Raw genomic sequence first — 14,707 nt, 5'->3', positions numbered from 1 at the left:
CAGCAAGTCACTGTTTCTTGGAACATCCCACGTCCATCATCCCTTCTGTGTACTGCCACATTCTCCTAGCATGAGGGAGGGGCTGCTCTGGATCTACCAAGTCCTGTGAACACTAAGAAAAGCATCGCGGCCAGCACCCGGACACGTTGCTCCCTGCTCGCACACAAAGCAGCTTGGTTGCTCCTGCTCTCCCTCAACCCCCAGAGCAATGCTGCACTCTAGGAGCGACTGGACTACGAAGAGTTTCTGGCATTTTTGTTTTTCTTGCCAATTAGGACTTCCTTCGGAGGAAGGAGATGTTTAGTTGTGTCTGCTGAGTCTTAAAAAGGCTCATTTTTAAAAAGGGGGGGATGTGAGAAGAGCTACTCTCCATGGAATTATGGACTAACAGCCAGATTCCCTGGCACCTGGCCAGAAGGAAGCCAGGCAGAGTACAGTGTGTCTAGGTGGGAAACCCCAACATCTGATTCAGCTGGAGAAAGGGCCCCCACCATGCAACCGAGCCCTGGCAAGCTTCTCTGGCCCCTAAGACCACGCTAAGGATTGGGGTCCATGGATCTGCAAGCTGGAGCTACACATTCACAGGGGGTTCTAGCATCGTTCCCAAGTTCCCAACAGGTGCCCCGACAGGATCTCCAAGACAGGACTGCTTCGGTGGGTTTCCATGAGGTCAGGGGTCCCTCACAGAGTGCTCCAGGCCATGGAATTCCCTTATAAGAGGTGTTGCTGGGCCAAGTTCTCTTCTACCCTGAGGAAGCACTAGAGTCATCATGCCCGCTGTGCCCACCACTCCGCCACCCATCCAGGCAGTTGGCAACAGAGCTTGAGGGCTGGCCTGGATGATAGGCCCAAAAGCCACTAACCTGCTCAAGGTCACCTGGCCGGGTTATAAGTTTGGGCAGCCAGCTTCCTTGCTGACATAGTCATTCACAGTTCCCCAAAAAAGCCTTCAATTTCAACTGGGACATTTTTCATCCGTCTGACCGAACACAGCATCAGGCTGTCTCCACAGCTCTGAGGAAGCCCTGTTCTAGCTCCGACTCACTGCATGAGGCGATGGGGCGGGGGGGGGGGGGGTTCACCTCCTCTCTGGCCTCTGCCTCCCCAGCCATGAATAAAGTAGCTGCAGTGAATAATGTTTGCACCATGCCTGGAATCAGTCAGATGTCAAGAAGTGCCAGCACTGCATCCCCAACCCCTCCAGATCTGCTCCCAGCAATTGCCCACATACCCTCAGACGCCCCTCTGCCATCTCCCAAACCCCCTCCCAAACCATCTCATTTATACTTGAAATGGCCAAGGGAGGCAGGTGGGGCAGAAAATTGCCATCTCATTTCACAGATAGGAGAACCAAGGCTCAAGAAAGAACAACTAATTTGCACAAAGACAGGGCAAGCAAAACCTGCACTTACACTTGCTCCTCCAACTCTTGTTTCTTTTTTTCTTTTTCTTTCTTTCTTTCTTTCTTTCTTTTTTTTTTTTTTTTGTCAACCCTCAGATTTAAAAAGATCAAAGAGGATGGGCTTTCTTTTACTGCCTAGTTTGGCATCAAACATTGACCCTGAAGGATGCTACAAATCAGAGCTGGGGAACTTGGCAACTTGGCAATCTTTCCATCAACTTTTGTGGGTGTCTCTTTGCTGAAGGGGAACACTGGGCCAGAGACCTCGGACCCTAGGTCACCTGCCAAACCCATGTTGCCCAAACTCACTTAGCCTGAGGAGGCCTTTGGGCCTTCCTATGGCCCCATGCTCTGTTCCAGCCTGTGGCTGTAGTGAGATGGTCCCCAGGAGAAGGAGCCACCAAGGACCCAGGCTGGCTTATCCTCCCAGACAGGAAGTCAAGATGGGGGGAGGCTTGCTTGGGGCAAGCCTGCCTACCAGGTCCTTCATTAGTAGAGAGGTGGGCAGGAGCTGGAAGCCTGGCATTTGCTGGATAATGAAGTCCCAATCAGGATAGCCTCCACTGCTGACAATGCAGTCTTGGGCTGGCCATGTCAGCAGCAAGTAAATGAGTGGGTATCTTCTGGACCATAGCCACTGCTGGTACTTCACCAAAGAGGTTCTCCCCAGACGACCTAGGGTATAAAGGCTTGGACTGAGCAGTGCAGAGGGTGCCTGCTCCCCCTCTCTGAGATCCCAGAAAGAGCTCCAGGGTTGGGCTCCCAGTCTGGCTGGGCACTTACAGTGTTCCTGACAATGCAGATGGTGGAGAAAAACAGAGGTGGGCCCTGAGGAGCTGAGCACTTGGCCTGCATGGCCACTACCATGGCTAGAGTGCAAAAAAAAAAACCCTTTGAGGGACATAGGCCCATCAGCTCCCCAGAGATTGCCTTCTCAGTTCAAAACTCTACAGAGGGTTTCGAATATGTGGGTTGGGGGCAGCAGTTGGCTCTCGCAGTTAAGGACACTGTGCCCCCATCCCAGTGTCTGTCATCGCAGCCATGATGGCTCCAGCAGCGGAGTCCCTGCCATTCTCATGGGAGACGGTGATTGTGTTCCTGACTCCTAGCTTCTGCCCAGCCCAGCTCAGCTTGGCCTGCAAACCAGTGTGCAGCAGCTCTTTCAATTTGTTTGCCTCTGTCTCTGCCTCTAAAATTGCAAAACAAAGCAACAAAACAAAACCTCCCGCCAATTTGGACGTGGGAGATTTAATACAACAGAGGAGTGCTATCGGCTTGCAAAGGTATTTCTCTCCATCCTACGCTATTCTCACACCTGCCTAACATTCAGGTAACTACCTAAAAATCTGTTGATAGTTATTTGAATCTAGGACTACATCTGATTTACATCTAAGTGTGAATTCGCAGTTCCTGTAGTTGTAGCACACACCGAGTTTCGAGGAAGGCAACCACTTTGTACATCAAGTGAACCTCGCACTGTGTTTTACTTGGAGCCTGGCCAAGAGCGCCTTGGCTCTCAACAACTTTGCCGGCACGGTGTGAGAGGAGCCGAATCCCCAGGAGCACGCATCCACGGAGCTCTGCATCCAGCCCTGCGGTGTCGGCAGTGATGCCATGTGTGTGGACAGCCCTGACTCCTCGTGCCTCACAGATAGAATCAGCACACATAGGATTGGGACAGACGTTCAGCCTAGTGGTTAGGACACCAGTGCACACCTGGTCTCGTGGGACAGTTCCTGGGCTCTAGCTCCAGCTCGAAGCAGTTTCCTCCCACACACACCCTGGAAGGCAGCAGTGATGGCTCAACAACCTGGGCTCCTGCCACCCATGTGGGAGACCTGTGCAGAGCTCTCAGCCCTGCCGGCTCTGCCTCATCTCAGGTACATAAGCCATCAAGTCACTCTTACAATTTTTCTAAAAGATTTATTTAAAGAAATGGAAGGAGACACACAACAACAGCAAGAGAAAGAGAGTAAAAGAAAGATCTTTCACCTACTGTTTCACTCCTCAAATACTAGGTCAGGAACCAAGAAGAAGCCAGGAATTCTATCTTGGTCACTACACAGGTGGCAGGGGCTCAAGTACCTAAGTCATCTTCTGCTGGCTTCCCAAGGACACCCACAGGGAGCTGGATCAGAGGTAGAGCAGCCTGGACTTTAACCGGTGCTCACATGTGATGCTGGTGTCACATCAACCTGCCATTGGGCCCCAGGAGACCAGGTGGTTCTTGCCCCTTGACTGATCACCGTGTTGTGTTTGCATCTCACAAGGGGCTCCAGCTGCTTCCTCCCAAGCTCAGTGCTGAGCTGTCAGTCAATCTTAGAGCTGGGCCCTCCCTGCCTGGCCACTGGATCTTAGGCTGACCCTGGCCAAGACCCTGGGCTAACACTTGCCACAAGATCCTTTTGCCCACTGGACTAGAGGCCACTCCAAGGCTCTGGTCCTTGTGTAACCACCAGCCCACCATTGTGTATGACACACCATTTGTGTGACATTCAAGGTGTCTCCAGCCTGCCAGGCTGGACAAGCTCCTGGAGCTGGCAGTGGTCTATCCATACAGTACCCCATGTGACCCCAGAGTGGCTGGAGCCAGTGTGTATGTTGATAGTCTTGCCTGTCCTGGCCTCTCAGTCCAACCCCACTGTAGTGGTAAACCCAGTGGTGACCAGCCACCAAGAAGACACTCAGAGGACAGCAATAATTCCCATTACTGGGCATCTCCTTTGTGCTAGCACCTTATAATTCCCATCATAGTGCCAGATGGAGGTGCTGTCACTTGACACATTGGACAGATTAAGCAGCCACAGTCCCCAGTTCTCCCAGGACTGACCCAAGGTGGCACAGCTAGCAAATGGGATATTCAAAGCCAACAGTGGACCTCTAGGGCCTGCCCATTCCACTGGGACACTGACAGCCAAAGGACCCCCCCCCCCTCAGCTTCCAAGATAGCCATGCCTGGCTTTGTAGACACCAATCACCCTCCTGTTGAGGCTCCCACCTACCCTTCCCAGCTTACCACTGCCTGGACCTCAGAACAGCCAGATGTGGTCTCCAAGGAATCCTGTAGCTCCAACAGGCTGGCAACATCCAGGGCTGCTATGCTCCTGGGAGATAAACCCCAGAGCATCCAGCACCCAGCCCCATCCGCAGATGGCCTCCTTTCGCAGGGGGAGGCGCAATCCTGTGCCTTTGGTCTCTTTGTCCTCTGGCTCTATGAGAGCAACATTCAACTGTGTGTCATCACAGCCATACCCCTGGACTCATCCCAGCAGCTCATTGCCACATTTAAGCACAAATGGCCAGTGTCAAGCAAGGAGCCATGCATTCTGCCACGCATGCATTCTCTCTCTCTCTCTCCTGCTGCACACCTGGTCCCCTCACCTGTCACGATGGGGTAGGACTGCGGGCCAGGCACACTGCTCCCGAGATCAGCAGGTGTGGGGCTGCTCAGGTTGGCCTTCATATCGTCCAGGCCTCCAGCCAATGAGGCCATGGCGGAGTACTCTGTGGTCTGAAAGAGAAAACAATGGACAGCTCAGCACCAAGACTCCAGAGCATGCTTGCCAGATCCCGCCAGCTTGCTAGGGACCCAGCTACAAAGCCGGGTAAGGCCATGGTTGGGCCAAGATTCCCTCATGGGGGGCCTCATGTAACCCCCAACCAAAGCTGAAAGGACAGATTCTGCTCATCACACACATCGGTCCAGAATGGAGAGCTTCCCCTGGGAGAGGAGATGGTTTCACACCCAGCTCCCTGGTGGCCAGCAGGCTCCCCTCACCTGGCCCCAGTCAATGGACAGCTCCTCCCCAGTGCAGGGCAAAGCCTCCATGACCCCACATGAAGCAGAAGCAGCAGCCTTCTTGCCAAAGAGAAGGAAACAGCTTCTGATTTCTGTGCTCTGAAAGCACAGGGGCAACATCACAACAACCAGGGAGATAAGATCATCCAGTGCATTAGCCCCCATTTCACAGATGAGCAGACGGAGGCCCATGAGGATGAAGCACTTTGTCAAGGGGCAGACAAGAAGAGAACCAGGTCCAGGGGTGGGGCTCATAAATCCCCTCCCCTGACCCCGCCTCAAGCCAAGGTATTAAATCAACTGAGACACTGCTTGACAGGTGCTCTTGAACTCTAGAAACACAGGGACACCCATCCACATGCTGATTGCTGCCAAGTGTGGACTTCTCACACACTAAGTCCACACACCCACACATGTGCCCCAATGAGTTACACTCCTGACCCAAGCCAGTTCATGGCACTGGAGCTCACAGCAAGCTGCCAGCTGCCACTCAAGCCAGCATCAGTGAGGTCTCAGATAGCCAAGAAACGTGACGCAAGGACATTCTATATCCAGGACACAAGCAACCTCCCACCCAGCCCTCAGGCTTATTTTCAGATAAAGAAAATATTTGGAACCACTTAAGTCCAGAAAATCTGGTGGGACAGTTTTCTCCAATACCCTGGTGCTACGTCAGTGGGGAGCACACCTCTATCTGCCCTGGGATTAGGTCCTTGGCAGGCAAGAGCAGGGGAAGCAAAGTGCCTTCAGAAAGGGAGCTGCAGGCAGCCTGGGCAGGGTGTTGAGTCGCTGGGCAAGCAGCTGGCACAAGGGACTCCGAGTTGGGCACATTCCCAGAGCTTTCCTCAGAAGGTGCATCAGAAGCAGTGCGGGGATGCCTTCCATGGTGGGTGGGCTGGTGGCAGCAGTGCAGGACTCCTAAGCCCCCTGGGTAGCTTCTCCCTGCGCGCCCTAGGCACATCCATTCACATGGCGGCTGAAGCCAAGGTGCAGCAGCGGTCGAGAGCTCAGACCCACAGCACGTCCAGCACTCCAGAGGGAGAAGAACGAGGTGGGGGCGGTGAGGGCTCCCCAACCTCAGGAATCACTAGGAAGCACCAGTAATTAAGACAGTGTGATATTGGCACAGGGACAGATGAATAGGCCCATGACACAGCCTCGAGTCCAGAAACTGACCCACGCGCATATGAAACCTTGATATACGAGAAGGGAGACGCACAAATCAGTGGGGAAGGATGGAGTCTTTAATAAACAGTCCAGGGCAACTGGTTATCCATTCAGAAACGAGGGAGGAACAAAAGAAATTGGATCTGCACACCAGGCACAAAAATCAATCCCAGGGGGATTGGAGACCTAAATATGAAAGGCAAAGGTGTCCCAACATGCCTGGGCCTTGGCGCTGCCAGAAACCCTGGGGAATTGGTCTGCCCTTTCTAGAGGAGATGCCAGTGTCTTCTCCACCATGGGAAGCTTAACCAGGGCTCCCTGCCACTGTGAGGACACGAGCAGGTCCTGGTCCTCCCGCCTACCCTGTCTTGGTGTCACTACTGCCACCTCCAGGAAAACCTTCCTGACTGCCATTTCCTGGGAGGCACAGGTCACCTGCACTCTGTGGGTACCAAGAAGTGGTACCAAGTGGTACCAAGAAGGTCAGCACTGCACCCAAACTTGCCACCAAACAGGCACTTCCTTCATCTGTGCCACCTCAGTGCAGCCTCATGATCGCCATGGAGGAAGCTTTGCTACTGTCATTTTGCAGAGAAACTGAGGTTTCTGTGAGAGTTACTGATGGCGTCACGGTTCAGTGAGTGGGAGGCTCATCATAGAAATGACAGGGTTTCCTGCTGAGTGTCAAGACTAGCCAAGTCTGGAGAAGGCTGCAGCGTGTTGCCACGGGGTAAGGTCACCATGCAGGCTTCATCGCTCACATGCCAGGACTGGGCAGCATGGTGCCACAGGGTAAGGCCCCACCCAGGCTTGGTTGTTCGTATACCAGGACCAGGTTCTGGCCTTGGTCTTCTAGCTTGCTAGCCCTGAACAGGAAGTCAAACTTACCCGATACTGTCATGTACCCGGATGGGCACCAAGAAGTCTCTGAGAAGGATCTACAGTTTTCACATCCCAGTCCCTCCCTGCTGTCTATGTTCCTGAATGGAGCCCTGATGGGAACTACATGAAGACCACCCACGGGGCCGGTGCTGTGGCACAGCACAATAAGCCACTCCCTACACAGTGGACATCTCACATGAAAACTGCCAGTTCAAGTACCAGCTGCTCTGCTTCCTAACTAGCTCCTTGTGAATACACCTGGAAACGCAGGAGATGGCCCGGCTGCTTGGGCGTCTGCACCCATGTGGGAGACCCAGATGAAATTCCAGTTTCCTGGCTTTGGCATGGCTCAGCCCTTGCTGTTGCAGCCATTTGGAAAGTGAACCAGCAGATGGAAGATCTTACATTCTCTCTCTCTCTTTCTCTCTCTTCCTGCCCTTTCCATCCCCCTCAAACAATAATAAAGACACATAAAGATAAAACCCTCCTCCCCATGGCCCCAGAAATTTCATCCAACAGGGCAAAGGGCACAGAGTCATCACATGTGGGCATCCCACTGTCTTATCAAGGCTCCCCGGGCAGGCTGTGCTGAACCTGGGTCTATCCTTGCCCTCCAGGCCTGAGAGCGAGATTCATCACACAGCACAGAGGCAGACACAGGGCAGGCTATGGCTGGAAGGGGGCAAGATCCTCAAGCTGGGATGCCACCACAAGGGCTGACACAGCCCACAGCAGGTGAGTAAATGAGCAAGCCAGGCAGCATCCAGGCCATCAACAGGTCCCCCTGCACTCCAAACCCTCAGCCTCTCTGCTCTGACTCGACTGGGCACCAAGCCTGCCAGAAAAAGGCTGGATACTCCCCCAAGACAGTATTACGGAGCAGAATGGCAGAAAGGGGGACCCAGAGGGATATGCTCCTGCCTTGTACCAAATTCAGTCTCAAAGTGCATCCATCACTTCAACTCTTGGGCTTGCAGCATGTTTTCAACATATGGAGTTGTTGAGTATGTGACACCTGTGGCGGAAGGTACCCCAAACCCAGTGATCTCATCACCCATGGCTCCCAGAAACCAAAGGGAATCTCCCTGAAGAACCAGCCATCGGGCCATGGAGCTGGGAAAGCAGCACCCGGCGGCCCGTCCCTTGCCACCTGCTCTACACCTGCCACTTCCCCAGAGCCTCCCTTCCTGGGGTGGGATGGGAGGGTCACAAGCTGGGTGCTGACTCCACTCCTACAGGAGCCAGGAACACTGTCATCCAGCTTTGCTGCTTGTCTCAGCACTGTCTGCCCCCAGGAACTGCTGGGATTTTTTCAAGACAGCTGCATGGTCCCATCTCCTGGGCTCCCTGGAACGACCCCCTATGGGCTACAGCTCAATCCTTCAATCACTTTCTTGCCTTTGCCTGGTGGGCCCATCTCAGTCATTCAGAGACTTTGCAGGCTGTCCACAACAGGTAGTTTCAATGTCACCTCCTCCGTGAATGCAGGGTTTCCTGCCCCCCACTTCACCGTCCGGCTCCTCTAGAGACACTATCACTCTCTTGTCCAGTCTTCCATCACCAGTGGCAATATTTTTAAGATCCACTTTACATTTGTTCGAAAGGCAGAATTACAGGGCAGACAGGAGAGAAAGATTTTCCACCCGTTGGATTACGACTCAAACACCTACAACAACCAGGTCTGGGGCAGATATAAGCCAGGAGCCTGGCAGTCCATCTGGGTTTCCCAAGTGGGTAGCAGGGACCCAAGTGCTTCAGCCATTTTTTGCTGCTTTCCTAGATGCATTAGGAAGGAGCTGGATTGAAAGTGGAGCAGCCAGGACTTGAGACAGTGCTCACAGATGCTGCTGCTCCAGGGTGACACTTAACCTGCTGTGCCACAGCACTGGCCCCTAGGTAGCATTCTGCACAGAAGTCTGTTACTGCATTTCCCACTATGTGTGAGATTATTTCAAAATGTTCGTTTGGATGCAAAAACATTTTTAAATTTACCCATATACGAGATCTTCAAAAAGTTCATGGAAATGCAAGTTATGAAAAGTCTTTCAACTTTTTCAAGTATTCATGTACAGTAGCACATGTTCATCTCTATCCACGTTGCCCCAAAAGCAAAGTGGAACGTTCCAGGGCCTTCTAGGTGCTTGTTGAATGAATACATGAATGACAGATGGTCTGGTAAGCTACAACATTCAAAAATGGAGGCATCTGAACAAGAGCACCAAGCTAGGAAGCTGAGGCAGAACGAGTGATTCACCACCACGACCATATTGTTACCCTCTTTCTCTACGTGATTTCTGAATTTTTTCAGATGTAACTAACTCAGAAATACATAATCATTTATTTTGCTTCCCGAAGTCCTCCGTGAAAGTGAAGATGGAGTTTGGCATTGGGACATGGTGGTAAAGCCATAACCTATAACACAGCATCCCATATGGGCACCGGTTCGAGTCCTGACTGCTCCATTTCTGATCCAGCTCCCTGCCAGAACACGTGGGAAAACAGCAATAAGATGGTCCAGGTGCATGTGGCAGACCCAGATGAAGCTCCTGGCTCTTGGATTTGCTCTCTCTCGCTCTGGCTCTCTCTCTCTCTGACTCTCCATCTTTCAAATAAATAAAAATAACTTTTAAAAAGTAGAGTCTGGGAGAGATGAAAAGAAGGGGAAGATTAGAGAAAGAGAACTGAGTGGGCAAACGGAGGGAAGAAAAGGCATGGGTGTAGCTTCTGGAAACAAGGGCGGTCATTTCTGTTTTTCACGCTTGGGAAGTCAGGAGCTGAGATTTGCACACAGTGGCACACCCATCCACCTGATGACGTGGCTACCCACCTTCCGAAACACCAGCAGTCACCCGCCACAGCTGTGCTATGCATGTCCCACTCTCAGAGCCCTCGGGGTAAGGATGGCTCTTCAGACTTCTGCTCCTTCCTCCGTGGGGTCTGCTGATGCTAGCCTTGACCATGACCCAGGAAGATAAACGAACCAAAGCCAGCAACTCAGGCTGTCCACAGCGATGTCACAGCCTCCTCTGGGTCTCAGGGTCAAGACCACCAGGCCGAGGTGTGTACACCTGCTTACTGACACCACACCCTAGATGACCGACAGCCTGACTCTCAACTGCCAGGGCTGAAGGATGCTCAACATGGGAAAATTAGGGAACTGAGAGGGAACTGGGCTTCTTGGGTCACTCTCGTCTGTATCATGGATAACCCTTGACCCAGAGAGAGAGAGAGAGAATTAACTAGCAGTGACCGCCTGGAGCTCTTAGGGTTCTGTCCCTTCCTTGCTTAGGTAGCTTTGGCTCTCTGGGTCCTCCTTCCAGTCCTAAGCAGGTGGCAGGGAGGATCTAGAGGGGTGAAGATGGGGAAGCGCTCGGTAAACAGAGCGACAGGAGGGGCCGTGGGATCCACGGGATCCTCACTAAGGCCTCGGGGCGGCATTTGGGACCCTAGGAAATTACCTGGAAAAGGACTGCCTGGGGCTGCACCAAGTATTGTCTCATCAGCACGGGGCACCACTGCCATAGCATGGAGGAGAGAAGAAACAGACACGTGAGAAGGAAGACAGCAGGGAGCGAGGCAGCACAGGGAGGGGTGAGGCAGCACAGGGAAGGGTGAGGCTGCAGGTGGCCGCCTCCAGCCTGCAGGCTTCTAAGACCCTGCCAGGTCACCTCCCAGCCTCTGGTAGCCCTGAGAAGCCAAGCCAGAGCCAGGCTGACCACTACCATCCTAAAGGACCAGACCTGTTCATCACCGCACCTACCCAAAGCAGGGCGGAAGCTGGCCTAGGCAAGGCAAGCTCTCGGGCCTGGCTGGAGCACACAGAGCAGTCTGCAGGATTGAGGCAGTCAGGGACCTGGCCCCAAGCCTCTCCCCTCCCCACCCTCTGTTCCTCCAACTGACAGAGGCTATCACATCATCTCAAGTCCCGTGCCACTGCTGACCACAGCCCCTGTCACTGATCAAAGGAGAGATTCACTCTTCATTGTGAAGTGAGTTACAGAGTTAGATTTTTTTTTAAAGAAGTAACAACGGAAACAAGGGGTTAGCGTATTCTCTACAAAAGCAAATGATTAATCAGATGTGCAAGGAGAGAAACCTGCTTACTGAACAGAGGCACCATGAAGCACGCTTGCAGAAGTGCAGCTGTTGGTGAAGAACTGTCAAGGATTCTCAAGGGGCTTCCTCCTCCAGGAAGCACCCCCTGATTTCCCCTCCTCCAGGTTCCCACAACAGCCAAGGGTCCCTATCCCTGTCATGGGGTTAATCCCACGTGTGTACTGTACTGTTATCGGTCCTCAGCATCCAACAGAGCATGAGCTTTCCTGAGGGCAGGACTACACGGCTCTCGCCTGTGAGCGGCAGCTCCTGGCCCAGTGCCCAACTCAGAACAGATGTCATGTAAACGCCTGTGAAGCCAAATGAAAATGAACAGGGACAGGCACGACCGGCCTGGCTGTGCCAAGTACACCAGGGTGCTTCCCGGGGTCACCCAGAGACACAAAGCTGTGCTTGCTCCCTGGGAAGCACCAAGGATGTGCCCACCACCCTCTCGGTTCACCCAGAACCTGGCCGGATCTGGCGGCATCCAGAACCTTCCCGGAAGAGGTCTGCAAAGCCTTCCCTCCTCCATCCCATGCCCAGCCTGCGAGGCCCCCTGTTGCCCAACCCCAAGACAGGCTCCGTGAAGAGGAAGCCACAGTCAGACACCTACAGCAAGGAGTGACTCAGATCCCTTTTCTTGCCTCCTGGACTCTTAGAGAATTTTGAAGGACCCCAGATGTTAGGGTTCACAGAAGTTTGAGGGGCCGGGGAGGCTAACTGTGATCTAATGCTCGCAGGTCACATACAGAATTTCATGGAAGCTTGCAGAAGCCCCGGAATGTTCACTGCAAGACAGAGCAAGCCCTGTCCCTGCAGGCCTCCTGTCACCAAGCTTCTGGGTACTTTTTCTGGGGCTCAAAGCCCAGCTAGCCAGGCCTTCACGGGAAATGCAGGGCTCTGGGGTGCAGCTGGGAGGGCACCTCTGTCCCAGTCAGTGTGTCCTGCATTTACTGGATGCCTGCCACACCCTGGGAACAGAAATGAGTACTAAAATGCATGATTCGCGTGCTCCGTGTAGCAACCCTACAGCCACAACTCTCTCCTTTTATACAGGACATCGGCGAAACACAAGGAACCAAAAGAACATGTCCAAAAACCCAAGCAGTGGAACTCGAGGCCCAATCACCTCCAGGTCATTGCTGTCCACCCGTCACACTGCAGAGAGCACTGAGGTCCAGAGCACGGAGCAGGTTGCAGGGCAGGACATTCGATCCAGGTGCTGTCCCATTGCAAAGTTTGAGGTTTTTTCCCCATGACTCTAAGCTGAGCTGGCATCCAGCAGGGCAAACACCAGCTGATAGGCAAGGGACATCCTCCATTGACTTGACTCAGGACCTCTTCACAAGATATACCTGCTCTGGACCTTAATGTCTGACGCAGCAGCCCTCAACCCCAAGGGCACTGCCCCTTTCACACCTCCAGCCCTTGTCCATCCACCCCATCAAACCCTGCTGCAAGAGCCATCACCTCTTATTGGAGGTGCCTCCAGCTTAGTTCAACCGTGCACATTGTCCATTTTATTTTTGTAATTTTAAACTGAAATCTCTGGTATGATAAACTCAGCAGACGGCTGGGCTTGAGTGTCCAACATTGACCATTACTCTTGACATCGGTGGGAAACAATAGAGAAAACAAGCCTGTGACACTGTCAGCCCTGTTAAGGAACAATCAGGCATCTGATTTCCTGTTCAAGCTCTCTCTGTCCACTTTTTAAAATATATAATTCCTAATGTATTTGCAAGGCAGAGTAGTTGGGGGAGGAGTTGTGTGTTGGAAAGGAGGGAGAGTGGAGGAAAGAAATATTCCTTCTGTTGATTCACTTCCCACATGGCCACAATCCAGGAGCATCTTCCCAGTCTCCCTTGTGGGTGCAAGGGGTGAAGCACTTGTGCCACCCTCCATTGCTTTCCCAGGCACATAGGCAGGGAGTTAGATCAGAAGTAGAGCAGCCAGAACTTGAACTGGTGTCAAGATTGGATGCTGGTGTCAGAGGCAGTGGCTTAACCCACTACTCACAACACTAGCCCCACTGCTCTCCGTTCTTCACTAAATGTGACTTCCTGGCTTTTGGAAAGAGGAGAGACGAAAGGGAAAAGTCTGGAAACTTTGGCTTTTGCTTCCACGGGTGAGCCCAGATATCAGCTGATGCTAAGAATGGCAAGGAAACCAGCACCGCCCCAAATAGTGGCATTTCTGCTTCCCTGCCGTTTCAGAGGTTCACTTGACTTCAGAGCCTCTGCTCTTAATGACAGAAATATGTTTGCATTTTGCGGTTGCATGCAACTTCCATGAACCTTACAGTTCACACCTGGCAGTGAAACGCAATAACCATTGTTGGCGCTACTCCCTACAATTTAGTTTAACAAGCCAGCCGTGCGCCTGGAGACTGGAAGCAGAGACGAGCACACGTCTCCTGAAGCCTTGGTTTGAGCTGGAGTTCTAACCATCCCCTTGGCTCCCTTGTACACACACATACATTAACTTGATTGTATTTCCTCCATCCCTCTCCCACAAATCAAACTTCCAATAATATAAACGCTGCTGGCAAGAAACAGGCTTCCCACAAGCAAACAAAAGCCTTCAAGCCAAAGGCTACTGACTGGGATGTCCGCCCACCTCGCGGCATCCAGCCCTCTCCATCCATCCCTCTGCCCTCTGGTCCAACAACACGGCCTCTCCCTGCCCAATGGCCACCCCCAGGTAAATAGTGCCTGGCTCAGGTCCATTACCAAGTGAGAGAGAGGTTGGATCTCCCAGATCAAAGAAAAGTTGGGTGTGACAGTCACAGGGAAGGAAAATGTAAGCAGGTTTGTCGCTGCCACCCCATGTCAGGCTTACAAAGAGAAAAATCACGCCATCGGACATGGTTGGGAGAGCTTCCACCAAAGCGGTGCTAATTAATGTCCCTGTTGTCCAGAAGCCAGTGCCACATACAGCTGCGAGGGTAACAAGCCTGTTCTCCCCGGCAATTTTATGGGAAGAGCATTTCATTTTACAGCCTTCTCCTACTCCACCCTCCCCCTCCCAGATACATCAGTGTCCCCAACCTGCCCCAGGGAAGGAAGAGGGGGAAGTCGGGATTAGAACCCCTTTCTTTCCTTATTAATTTTGTTAATTATATCTCATTTTAAAGGGGAAGATGTGCATCATCCCTGCAAACCTGGCCGGAGCCCTTCTCACAAGCAGCAGTAGTTTCTAGAACCCACTCAGATACCCACCACTTCATTGTGCCAACTTTGGGAAATTTGCCTTGAAGGGGAGGGAAAAAAAGCACCTGACTCCAGTGGCTTGGTGCGTATATGTGTTTGTCTTATGGAAAATTCTAAACCCTCTTGTGACGTATTTGTGGACTGCAT

At 52.6% G+C, this 14,707-nt stretch overlaps 1 protein-coding gene across 7 annotated transcripts in view; it reads right to left on the bottom strand.

Moving 5' to 3' along the window:
- Window positions 1–14,707, bottom strand: part of PAX5 (paired box 5) — a 156,020-nt gene that overhangs the window by 61,451 nt on the left and 79,862 nt on the right. For 6 of the 7 annotated variants that reach the window (XM_041004432.1, XM_041004435.1, XM_041004434.1 and 3 more), the window contains one exon: window positions 4,784–4,913. In XM_041004432.1, the coding sequence (XP_040860366.1) occupies window positions 4,784–4,913 (130 nt within the window). Of the gene's footprint in view, window positions 1–4,783; window positions 4,914–10,708; window positions 10,766–14,707 lie in introns of all 7 variants that reach the window. The other variant, XM_041004431.1, reaches the window with a different exon arrangement.

Source organism: Ochotona curzoniae, unplaced genomic scaffold (genome assembly GCF_017591425.1).
Source record: "Ochotona curzoniae isolate NIBS_2020 unplaced genomic scaffold, NIBS_Ocur_1.0 scaffold_3208, whole genome shotgun sequence".
Classification (NCBI taxonomy): Eukaryota; Metazoa; Chordata; class Mammalia; order Lagomorpha; family Ochotonidae; genus Ochotona; species Ochotona curzoniae.
Note: the sequence above shows the minus strand (reverse complement) of the source record. Positions and strands in the feature narration are given on the sequence as shown.